Here is an 11662-nt window from a genome sequence, read left to right on the forward strand (position 1 = left end):
AACAGATTAAACAAATTTAGCAAAAAAAAAAAAAAAAAAAAAAAAAAAAACAAAAAAAAAAAAAAAAAAAAAAAAACAAAAAAAAAAAAAAAAAAAAAAAAAAAGAAAAGAAAATAGGACAGGGAAAATAAAAAAAAAAACCCAAAACTATTACTTGTGACGCTAATGTACTCTTAACACAAATTCACATAGATTGTACTTCTTTTATCTAGTCTATTTTTACTGATATCACACACAGTCAAGATTTACATGACAGTTTTATGAGTTATAATTCTGAGTTGGTTTGGAGTTTTTTGGCTCAGATTCAAGCAGCTGCATTTGGCCAAATGGAAAGAACATGTAATGTTTACATCACAAACTGATTGCAAAGCATCTAAAACTAAACAATCAAACAATCTTTATGCCAAAGTTTTACATCTTCAGCAAATCTTACCCCTCTGCAAAAAAAAAAAAAAAGAAGAAGTTGAGAAACTGCATGAGAATAGAACGGCACACTGAATCTCCAGGGTTATCTGCAAAGATGAGCCACTGAAACGATGAGCCTGGGTGGGCTGTTAAAACATGTTATTTACTTGGTTTTATATGAGCACTCCCCTCCTTATTCCCACCAAGAATGGCAGACAGATGTTTAATGACCTTGAATGTGAGTTTGCAATATCTAAGTTAATTTTGAAAGATGTGCTTCCCTCAAATAACTGGATGGTGTAGAGTGAAATACCTTTAAAAATGGCTTGAAGATATGCATTAATGTAAAAGAATGGCTACATAATCATGTAGGAATTACAAAATTATTTTACATAGATAAACATATATATTTTAGATGTGCTAAATTTTATTTTTTCATAAAAAATAAAGTATAGTAATTGGTCACATGCTTGAATGCCTATGAGGCTCTTTGAGAGTTTGGCTCTAGATATTAACTTATAGGGAAGTGGAGTGCAGAAATAAAGTTTGGATTTGAAAAACCAAATCAAACAGCTCCCCTCGTGGCCACATTCATCTCGTCCCCTCCCCTCCACGTTTACAAATCAAAGTATCGCAAATGAAGCCTGATCAGGTGTGTCCATTTTGACTGATCTATTCCTTTAAGGTCGCATTAATGCGCGTTTTAAAAGAAAAAAAAGGATAGATAATCTTATTGATGGTGCACACTGAAACGCAGGTAGTTTAGTTCAATCCTGTAACTGCGCGACATATTCTGATAATGCTTCCATAAACCCCACTGATGCAAGTCTTCCCCCATTTTTCTTTCCCAATTTGCAGACATATTTATCCTGATCTAACCCTTTTTTATATAACAACTCACCAGAGAGCCATACGGTCCTTGGGATACCGAAGTCGCTCTATAGTTCCTAAAAAATAGGGCAAAGAGTGCTCAGAGTTTCTGCAGATGAGCGCAAGAAGAACCCGAGGGGCCAGGAGCGGAGACTCGGGGCTCCAGCGCTCCTCAGCAAAGTACCCCCGAACAGAGGAGCAGGAGGTGAGGAGCAGGAGGAGCACCACGGCGAGGAAGGCAACCCCTTTCATTGCAAAAACAACCGGCGTGTTATTTGATGTTTTACTGCGCTCTTTGGAAATTATAAAGAAGGATCAATTGATGTTTCGCACCCATTCCAAATAAAGCAGAGTCTGTGCAGAAGATCCTGATGTTGAGCTTTAAAGTGGGATGTGGCCTGATCTTAAAGGGGAAACAAACACATCACCGACTTTTTTTTTTTTTTGGTAGATAACATTTTGGATCACTTTAGGCAATCACCATTAGGGCAGCAACATGCTTGTTTGGTTAGTTAGATACAACGGAAAATATCTGAAGATGTTTTGCAATCATATTAAAAGTCATATTTAAATTTCCAATCATTCTGGCTTAAACGTGTAACGTATAATGTACTCTTTATCAGACCATATAGTTAAAGTTAGAACATTTCTATAAAAAAAAAAAAAAAAATCCTGTCTTAAAATCTGTGTTTTTTTCCCGTTATCTTATGCAGTTAGTTATACGTCAGCTTGAACACCTAAATTCGGCCAATCATATATCAACTGTCATCTGTCAATCAAATTTTTTCGGTTATAGCATCTTGAATCATATGTCGCAGCTAATATACGCAACGGATGAAATAATCATTTACCATTGAGTTCCGTCCCAGTGTTCACGGGGATGGACGTCTGTGTCTTCGGCAGGCGTAGAGCTAACAGAACCGGCAGCATTGCGAGGCAAGGGCTCAAACATGTATGGCTGTAAGCCTTCTACACCAAACCTAGCTTCTGCCGCCCTGGTGTCCTCTTCCACAACATCTTCGTCTCAGCTTTTCTCCTCTAAATAAAAAATGTATGACGGAGGAGACTCATTCACGACCTCTGACACAAAAGTCTCCTCCTCCTGCATGTATCCGCTGTCCATGGCGTTCCTTGACAGTGTCGTTGTTAAAGGGGAACGCCGGTTTCTTTACATTTGGCCCTTGATTTTACGTCATTACATCATGTTCTACTCAGCCATATGAGTCTTGTGTCATTTGGAGCTGTTCTGAATATATTCTGTTAGGTTATATCCAAGTAACGTCCTCCTATGGGCGATTGACTTGAAGGCACAAACTAAACTGTTCATAATTTATTCGTCATGGTACGCCAGCATTCATATCATGTAGGCGAATCACTGTCCCCCAGACATCCGCTGTTATATTTTTTATATTTATATCTTTTAAAAACGAAGCGGTGCGTGTCTGACGTCATCCGTGCACGCCAGCTACCGTTCATTCTTCCTGTCCGCTGAACTGCAGCTAGTTTTACTCACATGCCTGAAAGATGTCTAGTCCTACTACCACAGATGATATCGCTCACCAAATGGAATTGAACGATTCAGATTAGCTAGCTGAATGAATAGAAGGGGTAGAGCGTAGCCGCCTGTGGCCCGGGCTTCCTGTTACGACTCCAGTCTGCATGCGCGGATGACATCATACAGGCCTCACTTTGTTTTAAAAACATATAAATATAAAAAATATAACCGCGGATGTCTGGGGGACAGTGATTCGCCTACATGTTATGAATGCTGGCGTGCCATAAAGAATAAATTATGAACAGTTTAGTTGTGCTTTCAAGTCTTTGCCCATAGGAAGATGTTACCTGGATATAACCGAACAGAATATTTTCAGAATGGCTCCAAATGACACAAAACTTATACGGGTAAGTAGAACATGATGTTATAACGTAAAATCAAGGGCCCAATGTAAAAAAAAAAGAACAGCGTTCCCCTTTAAGTGCTACTTGGTCCCAATGTAATTTCCCATTGTGAACCTACTAGCGCTATGTTGCTAACTGGTTAGCAAGATGCTTCCGACAAACCGGCCACAACCAATTTGCTTGCAACACTTCTGCCACAACAATCCCGCCCCCTTGATAATCGACCAATCACATTCACCTAATTGACTCCTGTAAAGTCGTGCACCACTTGGGAGAATTCGTAACTGTAACCGTACGAACAGCCACTTCCCCACGACTTTAAACAGATAGAGAAACACTGAACGAAAAAAGACAAAATAGGCATTAATGAAAGCATTTCTACAGTTATGCTAGCAGGTTAATCAAATTATGCTTTGATATAATTTAAGTGTAAGACATTTAAAATGTATTTATGCATTCAAAATAATAACAGTAAGAAATGGGTTGTATTTTAATTGGTGTTCTTAAGTAAGATTAGGTTAGACATCCCAATGCAAATTACATTTATACACACACTGAAAGTACTAAGTTACAAAAGCATATTTTTTTTATTTATCTATGCACCCTAGTGCAACATGTCACCAATGCAGTACTTCCTTATAAACAGTGTTGGTATCCTAATTCATCATCAGACCAGGAGCTTTAAAGTTTGGCTTCTGCACCCGGCCTTTCAACTTGGATAGTCAAGGCAGTAGCAGCAGGTTCATCAATGAGCCAAAACAGTTCACCACTGGTTGGGAGGACACGAGCTGCTGGGTACGCTGGAGCTTTTCCACCCTCCAGAACATCCTGCAACAAAATCCAACAGCATGATTACAAAAATAAGTGTTACAACCTGTCCAATGCATTTATTACTACTTTTCAGGAGTACTGTTAATTTACTGTCAGAAACCTAAATTGTATTTGGTAATAGGCAGAGAGATAGTTTATGTCAGAAAGCTATCCCAAGTGTTATTTGAATTATCATATCAGACAAGGCATTTTTATGCAAGAAAGTAAATGCATTGGCTCTTAATAATGGCACATATATCAGAAATTATACTTATATCCAATAAAATCCTGGTTGATGTCTGATGCTTAAATGTACATATTTAAGAACTATTCTTGACCATCACCTTCAAAACAGCAGCTTTACTTCCACCTGTTGAGACAAAGGCCACACAGCGTGCAGAGTTCACTACAGGGAGAGTCATAGTGACGCGCTGTGGTGGTGGTTTTGGAGAGTCACTGATGGGAGCCACAATCTTCTGTTTTTCCTACATATTGAATACAAAAAGAGATACTACTGTAAAATAAATATACATCAATCTGACTAAATATATTTACTACAAATTATGTTCTAACAGCTTTTAATTTTCGTTATTCCTGGCTTAATTATTTCAACCTTCATATTTTTCTGGCAATTAAAAACAAATTAGTGAAAAACATGTATTCCTTTCAGTTTTACTGAAAAGTGTTTCATGTAAAGCATTTCACTTCTGTTGAAAGTGAGACGTGTCATCAGTTTTAGTGAGAAGCTGAATTTGGAGAGGTTTAGAGGTGGCTTTAATTTTTAGTCACTTTAGTTCAACAGTATAATTTCCCAAATTTAACCCCAACACCGAGAACAGTTAGAAGATAGGAACAGTGGTTCTAGGAGCACATTTCCACAGCACATCTGTGGAAAAGATGTTGATGATCTACAAATACTTTAAATGTATGTTAAAAGCATTCACAAAGTACAGAGCAATAGCTCTAAACCACTACTAATTAAACTTCAATTTAAAGAAGTCAGTCTGTAATCAAGGCAGGATGTGCGAGTTGCATCATCTTTTCGTTCACACTCTACTTTTACACTGTATAAGATACTAGACAAATAATTACCGAAATTACAGGAATTATAAAAAAAAAGGCATTAAAAGGAACTTAATAAAGCCTCGAGAAATTAAGCCCTATAGGGTTGTAAAAAAGACTAAAAGACAGTTTGATTCCTATGAAGAAATATATGAAAAATGAGGTTCAGTTTGAGATTTGTAACCAGCAGTCCATACCCTATAAACAACAAATACAAAGAAATACATTTTACAACAAAAATCTCTGGTGTCAAACCAGCCCTCACCTCTAGAAGGGGATGGTCTGGAAAAAGAGAACAAGTGTGTCCATCTGGTCCCATACCCAGCAGTAACAGGTCAAACACAGGGAAGTCATCTCCTGGGAAGGCCTGTGATTTTAAATGGAAATAAGTAATGCCCTTCAAAGAATTACTAAAGCACCAAAATGTTAAAGCTTTGAATTGATTTGGACCTCTTTCAATTTGCATGTGTAATCCTCTGCACACTTATCCACTGGCAGAGAGGAGTCAATGGTCAAGATTCCACTATCAGGAATGTTGATTTTGGAAAACAACTGACTCTGAAAAAGAAAAAAAAAAGGTCTGGAAATAAAGCAAATGCCATAGGAAGATTTATTTTAACTCATTAACCACTCATTTAACCTTGTAAAGGCCGTATGTGCTTTCTGGATCAGTGAAAGAAACCAGCCGCTCATCGCAGAAACCAACCACCCATTTGCTACAGTCCAGCTGGGGCAGAGCAAGCAGCTCTTTGCTGAGCATGGACACAAGGCTCCCTCCTGAGAGACCCAGGGTGAACCTGCCATTGGAAGCAATGGACTTCTCAGCTCGTGATGTCACCAGGTGGGCCAATGCTGGACCCAGCTCAGCTGAGGAGGGAAAGACAACAACTCTTCTTCCAGCCATTAAAACACTGCAAAGAAAAACAAACAAATGAACAAAACAAAATGAGGTCATCTATAACACAGTTTTGCAGCTATGTGCAAATGCACATAAGGGGGTATTGTTATAGATTAGAAAATAATTTTCTTTAAAAGATAAAGCTAAAACCATGGCTAAATAAACATTAAAGACTTCACTAAGCAAATTTACTTTAACCATCCTTCAGTAGAGAGGCAGGTCATGAAAACTGCCACATTGTATTTTATTACATGGACGATTGTTAGTATCTGAAAACCATAAACAACCACAACATTTATTTTCGATCATAGAAGCAAATAACTTTAAATACCTTTTATAAAAAAAATCAAAACAGCAGATGGTCAAGCAGGTTTTCAGTCGGAAAAAAGAGTTTAATTCCACGCACTAGTTCCTGAAACGACGACTCATTAGCCAATCACTACTTTCGCAATACCGCAATGCATTCTGGGCAATGAAGTCCCGATAAAGTAGCTACCGGATGCTGATAAAATAAAGCAAAAATGACCTTTAGTTAGAACTTACCACATTCAGATAATGCTGTCGCCTATCAAGTAGCCTAATATATACAAATATTTCAGCTAAATATTTGCGTTTTGTATGACTGCTATGTGTCCGCCTCACCGCTAGACGGAGCTAAGGGTCGCACTTCAACGACTTGAGTTTTAAGTGGAAGTACAAGCCTGTACTGTGTCTCTAGCCCAACACGGTTTAAAGTACATTTGTTGTGGTCAACTGGAAGGAATTCTGAGAGTGGCAACTCGCCTTCGTGAATTGCACTCGTCACGTAAGAACAACGAGCAACATGTCCACAGCCTTCTCCTTCCAGACGCAGCTCGTCTCCATCATGGATGCGTTATCCAAAACAGCTGTGATGGAAATCAGCAAACTGGTGGAGATCGAATCCAAGATGTTGAAAATAGAAATTACAAGAGGGAGAAATGAAATCGCCTCACTCACAGAGAAGCTGCAGCTGATGGAGAAGTTGCTGTACATGGCTCAGGAGCGCAGGCATGACGCAGCAGCGGCGGCGGCGGCAGCAGCATGCTCAGAGATCAGAGAGCCTTCAGAAAACAAGGCATATTTTGCTTCAGAAAACTCAAAGTAGGTAGATTAAGCGCCCGGTTCTGCCCGCAGAATCATTGTATCCCATTATTGTATGATTTTTGTCTTGATCTGTGATATATGTTTTATTTAATTTTAATGGACTCATTAGTGTTGGAACTACGTGGGAAAACATAAGATCCTCAACTGAGATGAAAGGTTTCCATCAAAGTGAGGAGGATGCTTCAACTGAAGTAAGTATCCAAATATGATGAATACCTTAAGATCTGTTTGACTGAAACAGTGGTTCCAAAACTTAACCACTTATAGTTAGACATTTATCTTTAATAAGTCAGCTATGAAAGATATACAATAGACAGATAAGTAAGAAAATCACTTAATTTTATAAATGTTAACACTGTTCAACTGAAACCTTGTTGAAGCACATTTTTTTATTAGTTTCAAATTTCCACCTTGTTACAGCTATACCGTGACAAAGGAAAGGTATTCTCCTCTAAGAAACTTTCACATCAGTCTTTCTGTCCCGACTGAGGATTTATATATATATATATATATATATATATATATATATATATATATATATATATATATATATATATATATATATATATATATATCTCAAGTTTTGTTGAAAATTTCTCGGCCTGATGAAACCAAACTGGAACTTACCAAAGGACACCATACCCACTACAGGGTGGGTGCAGCATCATGATCAGGGATTAGGGTTTATTCAGAGTCCAGAGCCATCAGATGTATTTTTGTTTTTTACTTAAACTGTGTAAAAGGTAGAATGTATGTGGAAAACATTTTCTGTAGAACCTTGTAACCAAGCGTAATTATTGTTTACATTTACGTACTTCAGCCTCCAAACCCACCAAACGAATTGTCCGAACTGATAGTGGTGAAAGAAGAACCAGTAGAGGTGGATGACAATATCCCTGAACAAGACGGAACAATTGAAGCAAGTAAGTTCTTAATTTCCTTTTTTTTAATTTTTTTTATCCTAAGTCATTTAGACTTTTTATTTTTTCATTGCCTTCAACAGGAAAGGACACACTCATTGATACCCGAAAGGATCCATATGGGATACAGCATCCTAAAACCACTGCAGGAACCCAGCAGCCTCTTTTCACCAATAATGCAATGAGTTTAGGTGCCCAGCAGCGTGGTTCTGACTCCAGGAGACAGGAAATGCAGTGGAACCAACAGCTATCACCTGCAAATGCAACCCTACAGGATGGGAAACATGTGACTCAAAATGTTTCCTCCCAAAACTTAAGTGCACCCAGGAATGTGAAGCTTTATAGCTTTAGAAACTCCTCTGCTAAGAGGTTTTGCTGCATGCAGTGTGGGAAAGGTTTCAGATGCTTCAGTCAGCTTGAAATACACCAAAGAAGTCACACAGGCGAAAAGCCATTTAGATGCACACTGTGTGGAAAGCGATATGCTCAGAAAGGTCACCTGTACACACACCAGCGCACACACACTGGGGAAAAGCCCTATCGATGCACTATTTGTGGAAAGGGTTTTATTCAGAAGTGCACTCTTGATATGCACCAGCGCACACACACGGGGGAAAAACCTTTTGTTTGTGTCAGCTGTGGCAAAGGATTCACAAAGAACTGTAATCTGAAAAAACATCTAGCTGTGCACCAAGATCATGGCCTGAACATTTATGGGGGTGAGTTATTTAGTGGAAAAAATGTTCACGAAGCCACATAGAATGCCAAATATCAAGATGTATTTCCTTTCTTCATCTGGGCTTTAACAGCTACTGGAAAATAAAGTTTGCTTTGCTTAAAATATGAGTATGTCTCTGTAAAACTAACGTTGCTACAATAAGCAAATAAACATGTAGTTAGGCTGTGCCCGAACGTGCGCCTTAACCCCTAAATCCCTCAATCACTATATAGAGCGGGGACTGTTATAGTGGACTTTATAGTGAACTCAGTTAATTCCCCATTTGGACAGATTATCACTACTCACTGTTGCTCATGTAACTCCGCCTACCGGCATGGTGCCTGCACCATCTTTGGTCTCTGATCTCCATAAAAAATTCCATGATACTTTTGTGTCAAAGCGATGAATTTATCTTTATTTTAAAACTCTTAAACCTCCCTGAAAATGAGAAAATCATCATTGCTCGGTGCTCTAGCGCACATGTTGTTTACATTGCAGCCATTATAACTAGGGAGTACCAATATGGCGGCCAGTGGCTTCACTTCAATCCTGTACTACCAATCAGCAATCCAGTGAATAAATGGAGATCAGTGGTTCGGACACTCATCTAATATGGAGTAAGCACTATATAGTGCACTATGTAGTGATTAGTGTGGACGTTCGGACACAGCTCTGGTCTCGTAAAACCAGTGCCTCCTGAAATACAGCTCTACAACCCTACATCCAGCAAGGAATGGTTCCAGTGTAAAATAAACCTAAATGCATTAAGTTAATGCATGATTAAGCAACAGGATCGACTTTGAGTGATTCATCATGGGGAAAATTTATACATTTTTTTTATGCTTTGATCTGATAAAGAAAATAAACACTGCATGTAGGCAGCCAAACTGTCAGAAGATCTGTTGTGTTAATGGCTATGAACAGACTATAAAACATTGGTTGGAATGTAATTAAGAATTTGCGGGGTGAGAAAACTGCTTTTGTATGATCAATAAGGGTAAAAATCTTTCATTTAGTGCTTGTGTGTACTATAAGGTTCAGCATTAGCTGATATGTGCACAAAGTTATAAGTCTTAGAGGTGATATGGGGCTATCATGTTCTTTAATGTAATTTATGAATTATTTCTATGCAAGTGCTTCTCACTATATCTGAATATATATATATATATATATATATATATATATATATATATATATATATATATATATAGGCACCAAGGAATGCTTTAAAATTCAAGTCTTTGATTAAATTAGACAAAAAAAATATTTAAAATAGTTATATGTCTTTTTTATGACAACTGCAGCACAAAAGTTACATTTTGTCTATTAAACATTTTTTATAAAAGCAAACATAAGGCCAAACGTTCACAATTTGTAAAAATATCTATGATGAGGTTCTATTCAGTGGGGTTTGTAGATTTAGCTGCATTTTCAATTTCTGTGTTTATTGACAAACATCTTGGACTGCAAAAAGTGACCTGAAAATATCTAAAAAATTTTGAAAATAACTATTTGTTCCTAATCCGAGCAAGAAAATAAGATGATCTGTCAGTGAAAGGAGATTTTTTAACCTTACATTACAGATTATGCATTATGCTTAAAATAAGATAACAGAGTTTTTTTTTTTTTCATATTTTAAATGTAAATTTTAGTTTATCCTCAAATTGTCATATATACCCACTCAAACCATGAGAAAATAAACTTAAAGATATTCTGGAATCCTGGGTTTTGCATTATTTGGATGATTAGTGGATTTAAAATTGTAATTAATTTAATTGAAACCAATGTGGCATTGCTACCTATGGACTGCAGGAGATAGTAAAACCTCAGCATCAGGCGATGTTTGGCTGGTGTTTTCAAAGTTACACTGCATACAAAGCGCACTTGGGGAAATTTTATTTGTGTTGCATATCCTAATAATCACCACTAGATGGAAATAACTTTCAAGAATAGTTTAAAATCAGTTACAACAGCCATCATATGTATTTTTATCATATATAATAACTTTAACCCCTGTTATTGTAGTAATGTTTTGCATTAGACCAAATTGGTTATGTACTTATATTGTATAAGTTTGAATGCATAAATGCAAAGAAGAACACAATTAGAAAAAAAGACGTGGAATCTCAGCTGTTTTCAAAAGATGATGGTACAAAATGTAACCAGTGGGGATTTTTTTTAACAGTGACTTTTAAGCTACAGAAAAAATACCTTTCTTATTATAATACAATTCTTCTATAAAGTACATTTTAGTAATGTTTTCAGAAACTATCTTTCTTATAGAAATTTCGATCCAGATATCATAAACGAACCCCATAAAAATCAAGTTGAGGCAATCATTCCCACTGCCCCCTTTACATACAGTATACATTCTGAGGCGTTCGCCTATAGATTTCCCATAATCCTTTGCGGTACAGCTGTATCACATATTTGATTATAGAAGCAACGTTAGTTCGGGGAGGGGGGGGCTAATTCGTACCGAATTCAGAGATACTGGGCTACTTTAGCGAGATGATGTGCGACAACGCTAACAGGAGTTTTCGGACCCAGCTGGCCGTGATCCTGGACAAGCTAACAAAGGCGGCTTTGGCCGAGATCAGCAGCCTGGCTGACGAATGCTCCTCCGTCCTTCACACTGAGATATCTCTGCATAAAACGGAGAACGAGGCGCTGAAGAAGAGGTGCTACTCTCTGGAGGTCCAACTGAGAGCAGCCAGAGAGGGGCAGACCTACCCTGTACATGTCAACAGCAATGTCAGGCAACTTTCAGGTCAGTCACTTCATTTACGGATCCTTCACGCTGACACATAGGCTCTATCTTTGCTGCACAGTGTACCCTATAGGCTTATGGTATTATCATTACTGATACTTGAAATTATATATATATATATATATATCAAATATATAGTAAATATATACATATAAATAAATATATACATATATATGTATATATAT

At 37.5% G+C, this 11662-nt stretch overlaps 3 protein-coding genes across 3 annotated transcripts in view; 1 reads left to right on the plus strand and 2 right to left on the minus strand.

The window, feature by feature from the left end:
• LOC107093391 (procollagen galactosyltransferase 1-like) overlaps window positions 1–1659 on the minus strand; it is a 13501-nt gene extending 11842 nt beyond the window's left edge. Inside the window, exon 1 of the mRNA XM_015388424.1 lies at window positions 1307–1659. Coding sequence (XP_015243910.1) covers window positions 1307–1527 — 221 coding nt within the window. The 5' untranslated portion in view covers window positions 1528–1659. The remainder of the gene's footprint in view (window positions 1–1306) is intronic.
• A 1982-nt stretch (window positions 1660–3641) lies between these two features.
• pgls (6-phosphogluconolactonase) lies at window positions 3642–6412 on the minus strand. Its single transcript, XM_015388437.1, has 6 exons — window positions 6276–6412; window positions 5687–5957; window positions 5497–5604; window positions 5312–5413; window positions 4329–4469; window positions 3642–4002 (listed from the first exon to the last, which is right to left on the minus strand). Exons 2-6 carry the CDS (start codon window positions 5948–5950, stop codon window positions 3856–3858), a joined length of 762 nt encoding a protein of 253 aa, XP_015243923.1. The 5' UTR covers window positions 5951–5957; window positions 6276–6412; the 3' UTR covers window positions 3642–3855.
• A 204-nt stretch (window positions 6413–6616) lies between these two features.
• LOC107093395 (oocyte zinc finger protein XlCOF8.4-like) overlaps window positions 6617–11662 on the plus strand; it is a 7039-nt gene continuing 1993 nt past the window's right edge. Inside the window, exons 1-5 of the mRNA XM_015388429.1 lie at window positions 6617–7066; window positions 7179–7260; window positions 7890–7992; window positions 8073–8740; window positions 11183–11477. Of these exons, the coding sequence (XP_015243915.1) occupies window positions 6768–7066; window positions 7179–7260; window positions 7890–7992; window positions 8073–8740; window positions 11183–11477 (1447 nt within the window). The 5' untranslated portion in view covers window positions 6617–6767. The remainder of the gene's footprint in view (window positions 7067–7178; window positions 7261–7889; window positions 7993–8072; window positions 8741–11182; window positions 11478–11662) is intronic.

Source organism: Cyprinodon variegatus, unplaced genomic scaffold, assembly GCF_000732505.1.
Source record: "Cyprinodon variegatus isolate N-32 unplaced genomic scaffold, C_variegatus-1.0 Scaffold423, whole genome shotgun sequence".
In the NCBI taxonomy this organism is placed as follows: domain Eukaryota; kingdom Metazoa; phylum Chordata; class Actinopteri; order Cyprinodontiformes; family Cyprinodontidae; genus Cyprinodon; species Cyprinodon variegatus.